This window comes from Saccopteryx bilineata, chromosome 5, assembly GCF_036850765.1.
Source record: "Saccopteryx bilineata isolate mSacBil1 chromosome 5, mSacBil1_pri_phased_curated, whole genome shotgun sequence".
Taxonomy (NCBI): domain Eukaryota; kingdom Metazoa; phylum Chordata; class Mammalia; order Chiroptera; family Emballonuridae; genus Saccopteryx; species Saccopteryx bilineata.
The window spans coordinates 149,106,128-149,127,669 of NC_089494.1; the positions used below are offsets into that span (position 1 = coordinate 149,106,128).

General features: G+C 45.2%; 1 protein-coding gene across 2 annotated transcripts in view; it reads right to left on the reverse strand.

Annotated features, from left to right (window-relative positions):
• Positions 1–10,760: 10,760 nt before the first annotated feature.
• Positions 10,761–21,542, reverse strand: part of ITIH5 (inter-alpha-trypsin inhibitor heavy chain 5) — an 83,764-nt gene continuing 72,982 nt past the window's right edge. For both annotated transcript variants that reach the window (XM_066279646.1, XM_066279645.1), the window contains 5 exons: positions 19,436–19,980; positions 17,382–17,435; positions 15,925–16,041; positions 13,001–13,378; positions 10,761–11,796 (listed from right to left, as the gene is read on the reverse strand). In XM_066279646.1, coding sequence (XP_066135743.1) covers positions 11,495–11,796; positions 13,001–13,378; positions 15,925–16,041; positions 17,382–17,435; positions 19,436–19,980 — 1,396 coding nt within the window. In that variant the 3' untranslated portion in view covers positions 10,761–11,494. The remainder of the gene's footprint in view (positions 11,797–13,000; positions 13,379–15,924; positions 16,042–17,381; positions 17,436–19,435; positions 19,981–21,542) is intronic.

Below are 21,542 nucleotides of genomic sequence, written 5' to 3' on the forward strand. Positions count from 1 at the left end.
GCTCGGCGCAACAGCAGCTCGGGACCCACCGCGTGGGGACATGCTGGCCTTACTGAACCTGCCGATTGTTCTCCCGTTTCTTGCAGGAACACTCAGCTGTAATCCTAGTAGGCCCGGGCAGAGGGGCGCCAAGGCCTTCGCTTCTGGGCGGGAGCCCAGGCAGGACCTGTAACTCAGGCCCGGCTTGGGCAGACAATGGTCATCAGCGGTCACTGGGCCTGAGCTGCCACTGTGACTCTAGAAGCAGGAAAGAATAGGCTTGCCTCTACTTGACTTTGCAGAGAGGTCTTGGAAAATGCTTTAGTCTAAATGTTCAAGTCTTGAGGAGAAAAGGAATTGAATTTGGGGGAAATCATTCTAGTGATTGTGCCTAGAATTAGGCCCTGCTCCCTAAAAGGGTGGCCAGTTAGGAGTCAATTAAGGTAGTGAGGGTCATTTAAGGACCCATGCCAGATGGATTAGGCTTAAATCTCAGCACAGGCACTTAGGTTTTACTCTAGTTGTCTGCTATGCAGTATGGTAGCAAAAGACTTTCTACTTTGGATAGCTGTCGTAAGAGATTGACTGCAGGTTAGCTCTTTTTCTTTTTCTTTTAGGAAAGAGATCATATTTTAGATTTCATATTTTATCAGGTGCTCAAAAGTGTCCCTGACTGGAAAGATACTAGGCATCAAGGTACTGTAATCTAGTAAGATTATTCTACACATACTATTCTGCAACTTGTTTGTATTTGTTAGACAGAGCTCTGTATTAATATGTATTGATCTACCTGTTTTAACAGCTATAAACCATCATATTAAAGTGCTGATAGTGAGTGCACACTGCCACCATCTGATGGCCATTTGGGTTAATTATTAGTGTTTATGTGTTTGTTTTTATTATTGTTAGAAAGTGGCAAGGAACAGCCTGTACATATAACTTTCCAAATTTATGTGAGCTTATAAAATAAATTCATAAAGTAAAACAAAAGAGCAAGTAGATGCTGTGACCTGTTGAGATCCCTGTTGGCTCCTGACCCCTATCAGTTCCTTCCCAGTCTCTCTTCCTCCGAAGCGTAGGACCCAGTGCCTGGAGAGTGAATGGCGGAGCTGGCGGACATGAGCCAGTGGCTCAGAAAGAGCTGCTGGCCCTGAACTCCCTGAGGATCCCAGGTCGTGGGCTGAGGGGGCCTCAGACAAAGAGCGTTACAGAAAGAAGGAGTGGAAGACAGAAAGTATACCCGCTCTGTGTGGAAAATAGAAGCAAGGGGCCAGCAGTACCTCACAGGACCTCAGAAATTTGTTCATTTTTCCAAATATAGGCAGTTCATAATTCAATTTTGCTTTGATCATCTGAGTTATGGAGATGGAGGGTGTGCAGATGAGGTTAGGCAGCGACTCAGACACACTTACCTCTGGGCAGGTGAGTCTGCGCGGCTCCTCCCAGTCTCCTATGGCCTGTGGCCAGACCTGAGTCATGCTGGGTCCTTTCCTTCCTTACTCCCTGAAGGATGGGGGTGCAGGAGCTCTCTCAGGGTTCGTTTGCCTCCTCCGCAGGAGCGGGCGAGTCCCCCCAGCAGTCCCCCCAGCGCAGCCCTGGGTGTCTGACAGAGAGAAAGGGCAGTGCCTCGCACCCCGCCTCCCCAGCCAGAGCCCTTCCTTGCCAGGTGCGGTCCATCGGCTCATTCATCATGTCAGTAGCTGCACGGTCTGGGCCTCTCCCAAGGAATACAAGCAGCATTTGAAAAGCCAGTGAACGTTCGTGCACATGAGCTCTGTGTCTCTCCGTGTCTGTGTGTGTAACTGGTTGGGGTGAGCCCCTCTTCCCCAGCTGGCTCTCCATCCCTGAGCTTCCCAAAACAGCGTCCATGTCCTATGAGCAATGATTTGCTACAGAAAGCTACCAACTAGGAGCTGTTTCCAAGGAAATGGGAGAAAGATGTGGTCCCCACTCTGGCAGAATTCCTGCCCACCCTGGGCCCAGGCCAGAGGCTGAAAGCCCAACATACCATACAATGGACACCTACTTTCAGAGGAAAGAGCAACCCTGAGGTTACTGACATGGGGACACCCATGGTCCTCCTTTCTTCTTCACCCCGTGATGGTCAGCTGACATGTACAGGCAGGCTCCTGGACTCAGGGGCCAGCAGTCCACAGCAGTCACAGTCACCCCCACACACACCATTTTGTCCAAAGTGTCCCAGGGTCATGAGGAAGGCAAAGGCTGGGGCCACGCCAGCCTGGGCGCACAGAACTCTGTGCTGAGTACAAGACATCCCATCTCCTTGCACTTTGGTTCTTCTATACAATGTATTTTCCTTTCCTTTATGGTGTTTTTATTCAGAATAAATGATTTCATATAAAATGCTCCTACACGTTTTCCCACCACCAAGCTTACCAGTTCTGTAAGACCTAGATCAAGCACCTCTTCTACCCCAGGCTGAAAAAGTGTCTTTCTTTTCAGGCCCCCCCACATTTTATCTGAGCCTTTGTAAGGGCACACTGCTGTCTGTCTTTGATGAGAACTAATTACACTATCTCCAGGGCTGGGGAGGGAGGGCTCTGTCCTCTCCACATATTAGTGACCACTAAATATTAGTTAAATAAATGTATAAGTGAATATATTTGTTTGAAAGTATTTTCTCTTTGGGGAAAATTGCATGAACAATTTAAAATGTTATTGTCATTGAATAACAGACCAAGTTTTATACTATGTTTCATCACAAGTTCTCAAAGTGTCCCCATTTTTTGTCTTACAGGCAGGCAGATGAAGAGATTGAAAAAATCAAGAGTTGACTCTTAGTTGTATAGCAGACCTTTTAGTTTCTAGACTATTCCTGGAATATTCTAAGCCTTCTTCAAAAGCAAATATACTTCACTGTTAAGATGAGTCTTCAGACTTTGAACTGTTTCTGCCTTCTCTTTGAAAAGTTTGTTTCTTCTGTAACACTCCATGTAAACTTTCAGAATAGAATCTGAGATTCAGCATTCTACAACATTTATCAAGTTTATGTTACTGCAAGGGCAATGTGAGTCTGACTTCAGTAGGAAACTAACAGGAGAAGAGTGTACGTGTCCACTCGTGCTCTCATTCACACTCAGATATCTCAAGTATTGTATTTTCTGTGTTGCCCTTATATTTTGAAAAAATTATTTGTAAGAAGCACATTAAAATGCAATTATAATGAATGTTGTACTGATAGTTCAATGAAGTGATTTAATGATATATCAATAAACCTAGTACATGTGATTTTAATCTTATATAACCAGAAATTCCCAGTGAGCAATCAGGACATTAAGCTTTCTCTCACACCAACACAGCTGTTGTTTGGAGAAAATAATATGATTAACAGAATTTTCAGGATGAATGCTGTGTCAATAAAAATTAATTTTGAGTTGGCCTATAAAATATAACACACAGTCTCACACACACACACACACACACGTTTCCACCTTTATTTGCAATAATAAAATAAAAAAGAACCTCTTCCCATATTCCCAGATCACAAATCAAATACTTACAATAAAAAATATAGACACTTTGAAGATGAACAGTTTGCTTTTGCTGCTGAGTTTGCGATGATGCTAGAATAACGAAAGGAAGTCCCAGATGAGAATCGACACTGCAGATTTATGTGCAGGAGCCTTCTGTGCAGACCTGGGTGACAGAGCCATGAAGTGGATGAGATCTCCAAGGGAGAGTGTGTAAGGTGGAGAGTGCAGAGGACCGAGGATGAATCCCGGGGAAGACCACAGGTGGGTAGGAGCAAAGAAACTGAGCAAAGGAGCCTGACCAGGCAGTGGCACAGTGGATAGAGCGTCAACCTGGAACTCTGAGCACCCAGGTTCAAAACCCCAAGGCTTGAGTGTGGGCTGGTGCTCACCAGCTTGAGCGTGACATCATCAGCATGGGATCATAGACATGACTCCATGGTCACTGGCTTGTAGCCAAGGTCGCTGGCTTGAGCAGGGTCACTGGCTCAACTTGAGCTCCCAGTCAAGGCACACATGAGAAGCAATCAATGAACAATTAAAGTGCTACAACTATGAGTTGATGCTTCTCATCTCTCTCCCTTCCTGTCTGTCTGTCTCCTTTGTGGAAAAAAAATATTGAGCAAAAGAGACTAGAATAAAAAAATATTTAATCAAGAAGCAAAGAGATCTAGCACTTTGAAAGAAGAAGAGGCCAATATCATTAGGCAGTGAGATGGAAGACACTGACAGCTGGAACTGGGCCTCAAGAATGGTGGTACCAGACATCTGAAATACAGCTGCATTAGCATGGTGAAAATAGCAGCTGAATCTGAGGAGCTAAGCAACTGAGTAGGTTAAATAAGAAAAATAAAGGTTTGATACCAACAAGCCTGACCAAAATAAAAGAGAGAAGACAGAAGCCCAAGGGAGCCCAGCAGGGAAAAGAGTTTCAGATCCGAGGAAACTTCTGGAATGATATCTGAAACCAAAAGGGAAGAACCTGGTGGGAAATAAGAGTCTGGAGATTCTAGACCCTGGCCAGTTGGCTCAGTGGTAGAGCGTTGGCCCAGTGTGTGGAAGTCCTGGGTTTGATCCCTGGTCAGGGCACACAGGAGAAGCACTCATCTGCTTCTCCACCCCTCCCCCTCTCCTTCCTCTCTGTCTCTCCCTTCCCCTCCCGCAGCTGAGGCTCCACTGGAGCAAAGTTGGCCCCGGGCGCTGAGGATGGCTCCATGGCCTCCGTCTCAGGTGCTAGAATGGCTCCGGCTGCAGTGGAGCAACACCCCAGATGGGCAGAGCATCACCCTGGTGGGCGTGCCGGGTGGATTCCGGTCATGCACATGTCGGAGTTCATCTGACTTCCTCCCCACTTCTAACTTCGGAAAAATACAAACAAACAAAGAGTCTGGAGATTCTAGAATGAAAAGGAATAATTCAAGCCACTGCCCAGAAGTGAGAATGAAAAGGATCTGGAATAGAGGTAGACAGTCATACTTGGAAGGAATGGCATATGAAGATGAAAAAGCCATGTGACTATAGAGCCACTTTGATATGAGACAGTGAATGAGGGAGCTCTTTCTGCAGTTTTCTCTGCAAAATAGGAGGCTACTTCCTGTGGAAAACTAGGAGTGAAGTGGTCTGGAAAGCTGAAGAAGAATGCAGTGGCCACTGAGGCCAGTGCACTTTGGGGAAAATAGGCTTTAGGTTTGCTGAATGCCTGTTTATCCCTGTTGACTGAATAGATCCCTGGGGAAGTTCTACAGCTTTCCTGAGGCATTTGCCATATCACAGGAGATGGAGTAAAGAAAGCAGGTTATGAAGACAGATCTGGGACAGAGTCAAGGGAGAGACAAAGCTAGGATTCTACCGAATGTTATCTACTGTGGCTTCTCAGTGACCACTGGATCTGCAGCGCACTGTTTGAGACTGAGCAGAGTAAGAAGACTGCTTCAATTCAGATGTTCCCAGCTGCTTAACATTACAGAGAAAACATACCATGTGGTTGCCTCTGTGTGTGCTCTTCTTCCTTGCAGCTGAAGATTCTACAACTGGGGAATGGTTCCCAACTTCCTTCCTATCTTCATAGCTGTGCCTATCTGTCCTCAAATAACAATCCTCTGTCAAGTTTTCGTACAGGATTTCTTATCCTGTGTCTGTCTTCGTATTCATTCTATGTCCATGAAACTGTGAGCCGTGGAGGCCTGAACTTGTTTTCCTTTGAATCCATATATCTGGAGCACTGTATCTTGGAATACACTGGAGTCACCAAATGAATCATTTTGCATTTATTACTTGGAAGTTCAGGAAGCATCTTTGCAGACAGAATATGAAAATCACAAAACCTAAGAAGGTATCTCATCTAGTCCCTTCATTTGATAAGATGAAGAAGCCAAAACCCACAGAAGCCAATGTCATGCCCTCGAGATCAAGCATTTGCTTGTTTTTAACATAGCCTCACAATGACACCTCACTCATGCTCTGTCTAGTTTGACTCTAATCAGATGCTACTCCATTCAGCACTTAACAGAGCTCAGTCAGAATCTGAGCAAGACCCATTGAACCACTCAGAACTGGAGGTGGGATGCCGAAACACAGGCTTGGGAGGCCCTCTGAGGAGGAAAATGACCTGGAGCCAAATGGAAGAAGCTCCGAGCAAGATGTAGCCAGTGTGTACAGACCATGACTCAATAGGAAGGTGATCAAAGCTTTGAGATGCCAGGGTCCCTGAAATAAGGTACTGAGAGGTTTAAGACACTTCTCTGCTTCCTTGACAGTTTTATGAAAGGTCAGTAATGGCTGTTGTATATTTGCTGTTCTATATATAAGAATTTGCATGTTTTAACATTATTCTTCCAATGCCACTCACTACTTCATTTATGTATATTTTTATGTACTGTTGTATTTTTTGCTCCATAAGACACACCTAGGGTTTTAAGGAGGAAAATAAAAAATATATATATATGAACCAAATGGTGTGTTAAAATATTTAATAAAATACCGTACTTCTCACTCCATAAGATGTACCAGGCATTTTACCCTCTACTTCTGGGGGGAAACGTGCCTCTTATTGAGCGAAAAATACGGTAATTCATAAGTTGCTACAAACAAACAGTGAACTTAGAATCATCAAATTTTATTCTCTAGAGCTTTAATTCTGTTTTTCCTCAAAATATAAATAAGCCAATATGTTGTTTATTTTTAGATGTCACTCTCCTATAAATTTTTAAGAAAAATGTTTGTTGAATGTGAACTATCTTGTCCCCTACTTATTATTTTAAATTGACTAAAATAAATATTCAGTTATATTTCTAAGTGTTCATTTAGCTATTACTTTATTTGCTGTTTATTTTAGATGAATCGTGTTTTTCTGGTTCTAAGAGTCCTCCAAAATTTACTAACAGCATTGTTTGTATACATTCTGTGTAGCTTGAAGGAATGAAAAGAATTCACATTTTGATTCAGTATCTTACTCAGCTCAGGCTGCTAGATCAAGAATGGCACAGGCTGGGGGGCTTAAACAACAAACGTTCATTTCTCAGAGTTTGGAAGGCTGTAAGTCCAAGATCAAGACCCTGGCAGATTTGGTGTCTGGTGAGAGCCCACCTTCTGGTTCATAGATGGCATCTTTTACCTATAATACCACATGGTAGAAGGGGCAATGGAGCTCTTTAGGGTCTCTTCTTTAAGGACATTAATCCCATTCATGAGTCTCTACTCTCATGACTTCCTCACTTCCTAAAAGGTCCCACCCTCCAATGTCATCACACTTGGGATTCAGGCTTTAGTATATGAATTTGGGGGGACAAACAGATTCAGTCCATATCATTCAGTTCATCCAAGAGATAAATGTAAAGAAATGAGTTCTGTCCTTAATCCAGCAATGAGGATACATGACTCAATTAAAGATTTAATGTTCCTCCAGAAAGAAACAAAAAGGTGCTCTTCCCAGTTCCCAGTGCCTGTGTCACAGCTGCCCAGCTGTGATGGAATGCCAAGATGGTTGATACTCCCAAACACCCACTCCCTCCAGCCTGAAGTAATAAATCATCAGAAAGTCAAATGGAAGAAGATAAAGTACCCAGCATGGCTGTGTAGAGACTGTTCATCTGTTTTATATGGGAAATTTAAAACTTTAAAATAGAAGAGCCTTAAAGAGGACCCATCAGAAGCAATCTTTTTAGATGCAGAAAAAGATGGGAACCCAGAAATGAAGACTTTGAAGATCTTAACCTACTGTCATGACTCTTTAACATTAGCTAAGATGATAACATGCGATTTGTCTCCTTCAACTGCAACATGTTTCTCTATCTCATTCAACTTCTCATTTAGTTACCCTCCCTCTTTATGAATGCTCTAGTCAAAAAATGATTGCTCAGATGGTGACATTGGGTCAAAGCTAACAAAAGGAGTTCTGGAGGTTCAGCTTGGCCTCTTCGGAATCATTTACACAACATAGAAAAATAATTAGTCAACTGCATGTGCCTCAGTTTCCCTAGCCAAGAAGAGAGTCCTTCCTTTGCTCTGCATTGAAAAGAGCTTGTCATTCACATGCATGATGAACAGAAAATACTACATGCTTCAATTAAATTAAAAGTTCCTAACTACAGCACAGTTATGGAGTTTCAAGCTCACATATATCACAGTCTCCAGTTGAAAGAGAAAATTTAATGGTAAATACTTTTAGCAAAAAAAAAAAGAAAGAAAGAAATGTACAACTAAAGAGAAGAAAAAAGAAAAGAGATTTTTTTTAAAGGAAATATTTTAGCCTGACCAGGCAGTGGCGCAGTGGATAGAGTATCCCAGTGGACTGGGATGTAGAAGACCCAGGTTTGAGATCCTGAGGTCTCCAACTTGAGCACAGGCTCATCTGGTTGGAGCAAAAGCTCACTGGCTTGAGCCCAAGGTCGCTGATTCCAGCAAGGGGTGACTTGGTCTGCTGAAGGCCCGCGGTCAAGGCACATATGAGAAAGCAATCAATGAACAGCTAAGGTTTCGCAACACACAACGAAAAACTAATGATTGATGCTTCTCATCTCTCCATTCCTATCTGTCCGTCCCTGTCTATCCCTCTCTCTGACTCTCTGTCTCTGTAAAATAAATAAATAAATAAAAATTTTTAAAAAGGAAATATTTTAAAATAAAAGTTCAGCCTTGATACTTTAAAAAATTGTGTTTTTTTCCTAAATAGGAGAGTCAGCAATGGGTAGGCCACTGCACTGCTCTTCACGGCTCTTAGAAGGGCAGCAGTAACTGGGAATGCCTAGCAGTGGCCTACTCTCAGAGCTCTGAGGCCACACCTGCAACACAGATCACTGCTCCCAGTGCTCACTCAGCAGGCTGCTACCTTGACTCAAGGATCATCCAACAGCCAGACTGAGATTTTGTAACACGAAGGTCCTCATGGAGCTTGGCCACACGCTGGCTGGCTCTGGCTCGTGCTCCTCGTCTTCCTCTGAGCTCTAAAACATGGAAGCAGGCCCTGGCCGGTTGGCTCAGCGGTAGAGCATCGGCCTGGCGTGCAGAGGACCCGGGTTCGATTCCCGGCCAGGGCACACAGGAGAAGCGCCCATTTGCTTCTCCACCCCTCCGCCGCGCTTTCCTCTCTGTCTCTCTCTTCCCCTCCCGCAGCCAAGGCTCCATTGGAGCAAAGATGGCCCGGGCGCTGGGGATGGCTCTGTGGCCTCTGCCTCAGGCGCTAGAGTGGCTCTGGTCGCAACATGGCGACGCCCAGGATGGGCAGATTATCGCCCCCTGGTGGGCAGAGCATCGCCCCATGGTGGGCGTGCCGGGTGGATCCCGGTCGGGCGCATGCGGGAGTCTGTCTGACTGTCTCTCCCCGTTTCCAGCTTCAGAAAAATGGAAGGAAGAAAAAATAAAAATAAAAAAATAAAAATAAAACATGGAAGCATCTGTCAGTCTGGGCAGGTGCCTTCACACTAGACATGGAAATAGGCAGCTAGTTTGGGAAGATGGAAGTAAAAAATAACACAGCTGGCTGGCCACAGTGTGGTGGGTTCACAAAGAGGAGAGAGCAGAGACTTGGAGAGAGGGCTGAAAAGTCCCCCACGCTCACTTCAACTCCAGTCCAACGGGAACATGTGGAAGTTGTTTTGCTTCTCGAATGGTTCCCACGAGAGTGTAAGTACGATAAACAATTTTTGTAACTCTGATTTCCCTCCAAGTGTTAAGTACGCTTCTATATTTCATGCAATCCTGCTCTGAGGTCAGTCCTGACTGGGAGAGACCTCCTGTGAAACCAGCACAAAGGCCTTTATTTCATTCAGTCTCACCTCAAAATATTCTATTTCTCTGACCCAAATCTTTTTTTTTTTTTTTTTGTATTTTTCTGAAGTGAGAAGTGGGGAAGCAGAAAGACAAACTCTCATATGTGCCCAACTGGGATATATCCAGCATGCCCACCAGGGGGCAATGCTCTGCCCATCTGGGGTGTTGCTCCATTTCAGCCAGAGCCATGAAGCGGTCTTCAGCGCCCGGGCCAACTTTGCTCCAATGGAGCCTTGGCTGCGGGAGGGGAAGAGAGAGACAGAGAGGAAGGAGAGGGAGAGGGGTGGAGAAGCAGATGGGCACTTCTCCTGTGTGCCCTGGCCGGGAATCAAACCCTGGACTTCCTCACGCCGGGCTGACATTCTACCGCTGAGCTAACCAGCCAGGGCCCCAAATCTTTCCTTCTCTGCTATTTGGCACACAAGTGCCTCCTGCCTTCACCTGCGTCCTGACTGTGCCCCTCACTCAGTGAGGATCATCAGGTTTACTGAACCTCAGGGGTCCTGAGACAACCAAACAGAGCAAAGAGCGAGAACTGGAGAGAAGGGCAGGAAATGAGGCTCCTACACCACCAGCAGCTTCACATCCCCTTGATAATATGAACAGGCACACAGGGAGATCACAATGAGAAGGCTGACAGTCACAGATTCTTGAAGCCCCCACTGATTTTAACCTCTCCCTTATGAGATCATTCGTCCACGTTCTGGAATCAGAGCCCTTACTCATGCTGATCTCCTGGCTTTGCCTATTTGAGGCAATAGAAGGCTTCTCAGACTTTGTAAGCCCATGTGTGCTTCCTCCTGAGAACATGCAGGTCGATTCCTGTACACCAGCTGTCAGACATCCCTGTGCTGTGCCCGCCTCCCAGGCCAGTACTGGGAGAGCCTACCTGGTCACCTCCTGGAGGACCATGAACAAAGAAGGCTGCTGTTGGGATGGAGGCAGAAGAGTGCCTGATAAAACTTCACCATTCAACTGGCCAACTCTCCAACACCAAGACAGGCCAGTAAAAAAACATCCGTGTGAAGTCGTCCTCTTTATTATAAGCATTTAGCTTACTGGAATAAATAGGAGAATATCCATTGGTAAAGTAAAGTGTCTTTACAAAACCCATTAGAAAGACATGGGTAGCTGGGATGTAGATTTCCTATTCGCAATCAAGTTTTTATCAAAATGATAACTAATTTTCAAGGGCAAGATATCACAGCAGAAGATAATCTTTTAAGAAGACTTAGTTGTTTACAATGATCAAGTGTACATGTTACTTGCCTGAGCCGTTGCCTGGGCCCCACTGGAGGGCCCCTGGCACCCTCTGGAGAATGCAGCAGTACAAGAGGAGAGGCCCCTGAGCACTGCTAGGGTGGAAAGCAGCATGGCCAAACTTGGCTTTCCACAGAGAAAACGAGCTCTGCGGCAACCTTCTCATCAGGTCCTTTCTGGTGGGCTGTGAGACGGCCAAGCAAGTTGGGATAAGGCACAGACTTCTTGCTTTTAACCATGGCCTTTGCCCCCTGGGTGCTGCCGTCTTTCTCTAGAGGACATAAAGATAGTTGGCAGGAGGAGGAAGCAGAGAAAATAACGTTTCACTTCAGCTTCCTGATCCCTTTGCTCGAGCCAATGTCAGATATACAGGCCACCAGGGGCAGGCCAAGGGATACATCTAACTGTCAGGGGACGAGGCACAGACCAGCAACAAGAGCAGCACCACAGTGTCCCCAAAGGCCATTTCCCTGCCGTGCACTCTTACATTAAGGCTGCTAGTGTCCAAGTCCCCTGGATATTCCCGGGCCAAATGCAGTCTCTGAGTCAAAAGGGTGGGCTGCCAGGTAGTCCTTGTACTCCCCGTCGAGCAGCTGGGCAGCATTCCTGGTAAACCAGCAATCGACCTGCTCCTCCCCGTTGTAGATTTTCCTCTGTTTCCAGACCACTGGCACCTGGTGCCCTTTCACCTTCAGGACGGTGTCGGACCCCTCGCTGGCCTTAGGGAAGGAAGGACTTGTGCTCTTGCTGAGGCTGGCAGGCTCCATGGTGAGTCTGGCATCTTGGTTCAGGAACTGACCTGAATGGACAAGAAAAGCATCAGGTCTAAGACAAGTGGAGGCCACATACCATGTAGGAAAAGTAACTTCAATTTAGGCCACTGGTAACCAGCAAATGCGCATGAGTACCAGACAAAGGGGGAATTCATGATGTCAGTGACTGCACTCCAAGTGGGACTCTGCCAGAGGCGCTGATACCTTCTCCAGCGTAAGCATGAGAACGGGTGCCTGGGGTGACGAAGAGAGACTGGAGGGTTTACAGGTAGTGGCCTCCACGTCTGGAAGCTGCCCACTTGCTAACACTGGAAAGCTGCCCAACTGCCAAACAGAGATCACTGTAATCTCTTACCGAGCAGACAAGAAGTGGGGAAGGTAAACAGGGAAAGGTCAGGCCTTCCCCTCTCTCCTCCCTGGTCGTAACATCTCCCATGCTGCAAAGTTGTGGATTGTACCGGGCTGAGGGGATGGAACACAGTCGGTTCAGTTCATCCCTGAGACACCTCAGACTTCTCCAGGTCACGTGAGCGTGTCGCTAAGGCCGAGGGTCCTGTCTGTGTGTGTCAGAGGCACTTGTGCTGGGCAGTCAGGTGCCACAGGAGCACATGCACCCCAAGCCCCAGGAAATGCTGCTCTCTAAGCCGAGCCCTGGCAGCACCGGCTCTACTAGTGGGCCAGGGGCCCACATGAAACTGCTCGTTGTAGAGCCGCACGCGTGGATAGCCTGCTGCTCACGCAATGCGGGGACTCCTGTGGAAGAAACCCGTGTGCCATACCGGTGCTGGGCTGCAGCGGCCCTGCCATGTATTTTCTGAACAAGAGTCAAGAAGCAGAGGGTTACTCCCAATGACTCCACTTGCTTTCCCAAAGGCCAGTGAGAAGTAGTATATAGAGCCCATTCCTATTCCAGGAAGTCATGAAGAGGCAAGACACAGAATTTTTGTGATATGCATAAAGAACACTTTCCACGCTAAGGTCGCCGGTTCGAAGCCCTGGGCTTGCCTGGTCAAGGCACAGATGAGAGTTGATGCTTCCTGCTCCTCCCCCACTTCTCTCTCTCTCTCTCTCTCTCTCTCTCTCTCTCTCTCCCCTCTAAAAGAAATTTTTAAAAAATATTAAAAATACCACCTTCCCACTGAGCTTCTCAATCAAGCTAATGGTACTGAAGCACCGGCTTCGCTGTGGGAGCACGTTCTCCCTGGAGCCTGCAGGGTCAGCGCTGCTCACCTAACAGCCCGTGGCAGTTGCCAGAGAGGCCTTTGCTGTTGGCGATGTAGAAACCCAGGTGGTCTCGCTGGTAAGGGGCCGGTTTTTTGTACAGGTGAATGAGGATGACGAAGGTAATGGTGCCCTGGATAGTGATGGTGACGTTGGCATTGGCAGACACCGAGACCTCCAGTCCCTGGCTCCCCACTACCACGCTCTGGTTGCAGGGGAGGACCAGCCTGTCCCCACCATCCAAGATGACTCTGTGTGGTGTGATCTCAAGGTATGACCTCTCAGGCTTATTGACCAGGATGGTGATGGTGCGGAAGTAAGTGCGTTGTTTCTTGTGGCCGTTGGGAGGCGCAGGGGCCCCGATTAATGCTCCATTCACCGTCACACCTCAAAGACAGAGAGAAAGAGAGCAATGGTTAGAGAAACTATCCCCACTTTTATGCTAAAAACATCTGATCAGAATTTCCTTCCTCTTCTGGCCTTGTTTTTATATCTCTTGCACCACGAACTTTGACTCACAAATAGAGGCCACTCAATGCCTATGGAATGAGTGAAGAAAGAAGTGAATGCATGAAGTTATGAAGGAATTTCTTCCCCGTGTTTGACCAGTATCTCTGGGGAGGTGAAGGATGACGTACCGGTAGGTTTAGATCAAGATATTATAGAAAGGGATTATATGTGTGTTTGTGTTTGTCCTGCTATTTCTTTCATTCAGGTTGGAAGGACAAAGAGACATATTCCTCATCTACTAGTTGCCATTGATACTGATTTGGAGACTCCATGATGCCCCTGAGCAGTGCGATATAACACAAAGGGTGAAATTATGCTTAGTCCAAAAACGTAAGTTCTTCTGCTTTCTAAGTGTGCATCTCTGGACAAGTCACTTTAAAACATTGAGCCTCAATGTCCTGATCTGTAAAAAAGGAGGTCTGAAACCTAACAAGACAGTGGTGAGAATTCAGGAGGTGGCATATACGAAAACTGCCAATGGCCAGCAAAGGGAGCCCCTTTCTTTTCCCTTCACCGTCATGAACACACCCGCAGTTTTTCTAGACTTGAGCGCAGTCTGTGAACCAGGCCCTGGCAATTGTGCTGTCCAGAAAGGTGGCAATACTGCATCAGGTGTTTGGGACTGAATATCGTGCTGTCCAGAAAGGTGGCAATACTACATCAGGTGTTTGGGACTGAATTAAGTAATGCACATCAGTGTATTTCGGTCTCAGGCAAAGAGGCAATCTGCATTAATAAAAGAGTGCTACGATGAGTGGATTAAAAAGCTTTGGTACATATATACTATGGAATACTACTCGGCCATAAGAAATGATGACATCGGATCATTTACAGCAACATGGATGAAACTTGATAACATTATACTGAATGAAAGAGTAAATCAGAAAAAACTAAGAACTATATGAATCCATACATAGATGGGACATATAAATGAGACTCAGAGACATGGACAAGAGTGTGGGGGTTATGGGGTGGGGGGTAGGAGAGGGAGGGGGAGGGGGGAGGGGAGGGGCACAAAGAAAACCAGTTAGAAGGTGACGGAAGACAATTGGACTTTGGGTGATGGGAATGCAGCATAAGCAAATGGCAAAATAACCTAGAGCTGTTTTCTCTGAACATATTTACCCTGATTTATCAATGTCACCCCATTAAAATTAATTTTAAAAAAATCAAAGGCACCCATGAAACATAATGACTCATGAAGTTATGAGTTAACAAGCAAGGGACACATTATGTTGAACCATAACTTTAAATAAATGAAAATACTATCATTCAAAATAAAATAAAATAAAAAATAAAAGAGTGCTATGAAATTAACTCTTGTTTTCTCTGCTTTGGTGATAATCTTTCCTTATATCTTGAGAAGAACTCCTTGGACAATTCCAGAAGAAAACTGCTTTCTCTGGGGCAAGAAGTTGGGGACAGGAAACACCCTAGCGTGAGTGAAGAACAGGCACTTTTGCCTCAAAGCTCCAAGCATCTTGCACTGAGCTTCCTTTCATTGACACTGCACTGAACACAGAAATGACAGAACGGCCCTGAGGGGGATGGGCACCTACAGGACGGCCACACTGAGGCCCTAGCTCACTCAGAGCTCTCTGGGTTACAAACAAGCGAAGATGATGCTCTAAAGCCCTGCAAGAGAGCAACGTGGGTAAGGGTCAAACATTACATAATTACATAATCCGCATCGTCCTGCTGTGAGACCCTTTGTCACCTAGCCTGCCAAGAAACTCATTTTGTCAGAACGGAGAAACGCCACAATGTCCACTGCAAAGTTTGTTCTCACAAAAGCGGGCTGTGTGGCTGTCCACATGGCCACTCATGAGGCACCATTACTCGTGTGTAACGAGAGAAGCTTTTTATATGCCAATCTCTTTTACATGGTCCCTCCACAAAATGAAGGAGATCAGAGTCCTTCTTACATCGATGTTTCCTGCACACAGGGTAGAGTAATTAGCATTGGGCTTAACTTACTAAATTATCGAGGAACTGAGATAAATGAGTTTAGAACATCCCATCATCACAGTTTTTGAATGGAAAAGCATAATAACAATAATATATTGTGAATTCATATAGCACTTGTGCATTTACAAAACAACTTTTATCCACTATTTAATTAGGTCTCCACAATAGACTGGTGAGGCCAGCACAGTGAGTATCACTATTTCTGTTCTACAAGGGAGACAATAAGGAGTTTCCTAATTGAGAACCCAAGGCCACAAAATAAGCAGGGTTTCCACTGCACATCTTCCTGCCTCCAAGCCCCCAGCTCATGCTCTACTTCCTTTAGTTAATCATCAATGGTCTTCATGGAGCATCTATGATGTGCTCCTTATACACCTGCACATCTATCTTAGAAAGAGGAGATATGGTATCCCCCATGCTCTTGCCTAGTGGTCATGACAGAGGGCCGAACTTACCGGAATCTGCATGATCAGAGACCAGCCTCAGGATGTGCCCAGGCTGCCCGTCAATGTTGAAGCAGACGGTGAGCTTGCTCAAGGGGAAATCCACAACAAAATGGGGGTCTCCATCCGCTGCCAGAGCAGGAAAAAACAGAAGAGAAACAGAAAGAAAAGACATTTATTGAGTGCCTGCCATGCGTCAGCACTCTTTTCTATTTGCTCATGTATTACATATTTGATCCTGTCAATGATCCTGAATGTCTAAGTGAGGACGACCACTAGGAAATAAAGTGACTCACCAAAGTTACACAGTTAGTACAGGTAAATATCTGACCTCAGGTTCCTGAAATTCAAATATAATGCTCCCTTTCACCACACCTCAGCCACACACAGATAACTAAGCTGTGAAATGGAAAGGAAAGAGAGTCACTGTCATGCACACCCGCTATCACTGAGCCCACTTTCTTCAACTTCCCGCATGACACCAGTCATTTTCTTTCTCCTTAGACTAGCATGTGAAGAGGTGTGGATGGGTACCCTCCTTTCTATGACTAGAGTGCCATGGCATTAGGGACACTCACAGTGCCAGATGTACACAACCCTTGCCCGATAGTAGTAATGACCGAGCCCAGTGGAGGACAGGTGACAAGGGAAGGACACAGAGTCAACAGGAATATAGATAGCTATATAACAGTTCTCTGAGAGTGTCTTGGGCTCACATCACAAATCCCTTTACAAGAGAAGATGTTGCTTGTTCAAAAAAAAAATAGACAAGTGGTCTGAAAGTTGTTATTCCATGCAGCATCCAAGAGGAAGGCTTTCGGACATTTCACAAAGCATGTGTGTGTTGAGAGGAATTACGTTCTCCCCGTTGGAGACTATATGTTTCCTGTTTGCACAGCTAATCTCAAGGATATCTTTAGTTTTATGAATATGCACATCTAGCACATCAGCTGCAAGAGTTACGAAGAGATGTGTACATTTTAAGAATCCAGCCTAGCCCTTATGTTGTTATTCCATCTGAATTTTCATAACAATCTTAGAAAGTTGGTCCAAGGAAACTTTATGGTCTTTTTATATGTTCTTCCCTCTAAAAACCAAAGCTTTTAAAAAAAATGAATACAATAATTTTTATAAAGCCTGCATGTCACAGATATTTGTAACACCAGAACCTGGAAGCATGTATTTCTAAAACAAATTGTCTCTTAAACTTCATAATGAGGAGAATGTGAGCCTGCTATTGATCCTTCCATCAGGCCCCTTAAGGCTGCTGGCCATGGTATTTACGCAATGGTTTCATGATGATCTTGGTTCTCAGAACTGCCTCACACTGTTGGCATGGGTAAAGGAAACATGGCTCTAGGTGTCACATTTCTTTCTATAAGCTGGTATTTTAACTGGCTTCAGGGGATTCCTGGCTGTTCCCTTTTTAAACTTATAAACTCTTAAATCACACATGCTATGTTCTTTACCTGATGTTTTGGAGACTTTAATTCTTGGGTTGTATGATTTCTTGATAGCAGGTCCTATAAAGGAGAAGAAAAAAAAAACAACCACTGTTACCTATTAAAGAGGATGAAGGAGATGGTTGAGTAAGTAAAATACAGCTTTCAGATACATTTTTGGCAACTTAAAACCATCGTCTGTTTTAAAGAGGAGCACAGCTCACAATACACAAATGAAGTTGTAATATGTAGAGGCTTAATTATTTTACTCTTTTAAATACAATTGTTTAAGGGTCCAGAATTTTAGATTGTGAGATAAAAAAGTTCTGGAGATCTGTTTCAGAGCATCAGTACACTTAACACTACTGAACTAAACATCAAAAACGGTTAAAATAATAAATTCAACATTATGTGTTTTTGTACCACAATTAAAAAAAACAGAAAAATGCAAAAAGGTAAATAAAAATTAGATTCCAATGTCGATCACTATGTGTGTAAACACAATTCATAAAGCATCAGGCAAAAATAAATAATCAATTAAAGAATAACCTAAAAGTAAATTCATTTCTAAAAATAAAATTAATATCTTATTTCAAATTGTTTATATTCATAAGATTATGCTCCTCTTCACTGGTTTTTGCCCCTCACAGAAATTAAAGATTAGAGTATCTTAGTGTCTCTCTGAGCCCTTGTCTTCCCCGCACTGGTCCCTGGCCAGCGGGATGCCGTCAGCATCCGGCCAACCACAGAGGAGAAGCAACGCCTCAGTCTGGATGGCTGCTGTGAGAAGCCTGGCTGAGGGCCAGCTGCCACAGACACTCAAACCACTAAAATTAAAATTTTTTAAATCACCAGAACATTAAGAAAAGAAATATTGTTTTGAGTATTAACTGATGCTTCAGGAAAGTTATTCCAAACAACTGTTTTGAGCTATCCGTTGGTTCTTTCTTTATATGGTTATTTAATAGCATCACACAACTTGCTTTTCGTCAGAACTAAAATTGCACTAGGTTTGCCAAGACAAGCACCACTCTTCCTTAAAATGCAACACATCAGATTAAACCTTTACATTAGGGTCTGGACTTTTTAATAAGTTTCTAGTTCTACATTCCTCAAGGGAGAGCATGTCTAAAGTTTGCAAAACACTCATATATGCCAAAGACTTTACATAGTCCCTCCTTGCAATTGCAGGGAAGCTATCATTAGCTACATGTTACAGGTGAAAGAGGCTCAGAAACCTGTCCCAAGCCACATAGCTGGTCAGGAGGGTCGGTGAGCTGAAACTCAGGTCTGTCTGGATACTAAACTTATGCTCTCATCACGATTCCTGGTGCTTCTCAGAGTTTAGAGTGTGAGGAATGAATGAGACAGCATTTCTAGGTCCTGGGGTCACACCAGTTCCCCTCCTAAGGAGATGTGACCTTAAAAAAAATTCAATGAAAATGTTACACATTAAAAAAAAATGCCATTTCCCACCAACAGACATTACTTAGACCATAATCCTCTGCTTCGGTTGTACCACATTTCTTTTTCTTTTCCTGGCTACTAATTTTCTTGTCAAAATGGTGCTGAGACTAATAATGACAGTTACTGTTTAGATTCTGAGTGATAAGTATGCACAGGGTCAATTCTCTCAGGGGTCCAGAAATTAATCCCCACCTATGTTCTCAGGAAAATAAAATGCAGCATACACATAAAATGACATAATTCTGAAGTAGTTAAAAATGCAGAAAAGCACTTAGAAAATTAACATTTGTCTATTTTTTGGTTCAGCTCAGTGCCTCCATCAGTGCCTGGTGAATGTTAGGCACTCAGTATTGATGATCAATGGATGGACTGACTTCACCAGACATTTGCCACCCTTTCTAATTTTTCTACAGACATCCACAGTTTATAATAAAACAAGCAAACAATGAAACACACTCCTTGAAATGAGGATCTGCATCTGGGGTTGTTGCTTAGAAAAATTATAATACAACAAAATAAAACAGACGACTGCCGAGGTGCCCTTGGCCAGGCCTGAGAAGGAGGTAGAAGGGAGTGCAGGCACCTTCACCTGGCTGTCCCTGGAGTCTGGTTACCTGGCTGCAGTCTCTGCGTCACTGTTTCAGGCCCCGTGGCAGCAGACATGCCATAGCTGTCCTCTAGCTTCTTTGTCTGCAGCGCGGATTTCTTCAACTTCATGGTGGTGAATGGAGTGAGGAAGCGAGAGCTCAGGGCCAGAGCCTGGGCCTTCCGCCTCAGCTGCTCCCTCTCCTGCTCGTCATCACTCTGCAGCCAGGAAGTCAGCAGCTCCTTCATGGTCAGGTAGCCCCAGAGACGCTCGAGGTGGTTGGGGTCCTCCCCGCCAGCTCCTGTGGACCTGGTGCTCTCTGCGAGGTCATTCCCTGCCTTCTGGGGCCCCACGGGCACATCTGTCTTCAGTAGGACAAATTTCTTACTGTTGCTGGCCGTGACTTCCACATGTAACAGATCCATCTTCCTGTCCACCAGCTTCCCAGCGATGATGATCTCTGAGCCGTTGAAGTAGTTGGGAAAGAGAGTTCTGGTAACCTGCTCCACGAGGCTTGGTGGGTAATCGATGCGGATGTCAGAGAGCAGAGGGGTCCGGATCTCATCGTAGAACCTGAAGTGGAGGAACAGAATGACAGAAAGAGAGAGAGAGAGAGAGAGAGAGAGACTGAGAATCAGGGCCCAGCCCTGACTGTAGGCAGGACAGGTCCTAAAGAAAACTGTGGGCTCTCGGAGGGGCAGACCTGATCTTAGAGGCAACCAAGTTTAACATTTTACCCAGCATAACATCTCTCACAAGAGGTTATCCAGCAGTAACTTGAGCACCCCTGGTGACAGAGAACTCACTGTCTCCCAAGGTTTCCTCCTATCTTTCAACTGCTCTGAGGAGGTAGAGGAACCTCCTTGTAGTAGATCAGTCTTCTCCCTGCAGTTTCCACCCACAGGGCTCACTTCTGCCTCTGGATCTGCACAGCGTGAAAACACTAATGGGGCTTCAACATGGCAGCTGTTTAGGGCAGCAGTCCCCAAACTTTTTACACAGGGGGCCAGTTCACTGTCCCTCAGATTGGTGTAGGGTCGTACTATAAAAAAAACTATGAACAAATCCCTATGCACACTGCACATATCTTATTTTAAATTAAAAAGAAAAAACAAAAAAAAAACAAAACAGGAACAAATATAATATTTAAAATAAATAATAAGTAAATTTAAATTAACAAACTGACCAGTATTTCTTTCTTTTTTTTTTTTTTTTTTTTTTTTTTTTTTGTATTTTTCTGAAGCTGGAAACAGGGAGAGAGAGTCAGACAGACTCCCGCATGCGCCCAACCAGGATCCACCCAGCACGCCCACCAGGGGCGAAGCTCTGCCCACCAGGGGGCGATGCTCTGCCCGTCCGGGGCGTCGCTCTGCCGAGACCAGAGCCACTCTAGTGCCTGGGGCAGAGGCCAAGGAGCCATCCCCAGCGCCCGAGCCATCTTTGCTCCAATGGAGCCTTGGCTGTGGGAGGGGAAGAGAGAGACAGAGAGGAAGGGGGGGGGTGGAGAAGCAAATGGGTGCTTCTCCTATGTGCCCTGGCTGGGAATCGAACTCGGGTCCCCCGCACACCAGGCCGACGCTCTACCGCTGAGCCAACCGGCCAGGGCCCTAACCAGTATTTCAATGGGAACTATGCTCCTCTCACTGACCACCAATGAAAGAGGTGCCCCTTCCGGAAGTGCAGTGGGGGCTGGATAAATGGCCTCAGGGGGTCGCATGCGGCCCGTGGGCCGTAGTTTGGGGACCCCTGGTTTAGAGGCTTGACAAACACTGTTCCCAGGAGTCATCCCTTCATACAGTACAGTCAGATCAACTCCCAGTCTCACTATTCTTCCGGTAATACAATTCCAAGATTCCCTAATCACTCTGGGTAACTTTCTTCTGTACATACCACCCTCAAAGGGCCTCTTAAAACATTTTTCTTAGAACCAAGTACATGTCACGGATGTGCTTTAACTGGCATATTTATACTTGACCTTGACTTTGCCACCCTGCTTTTCTGTAATGCAGCATTTACTTGCATTAGCTTTTCTCCTAATTATGTCACATGGTTGCTACTTTCTGACTAAAGAGACATATAGAATCCCTTTCCAAAGATCTAGACAGCATAGGTGTGGAGTTAGACTTCCATCTCAG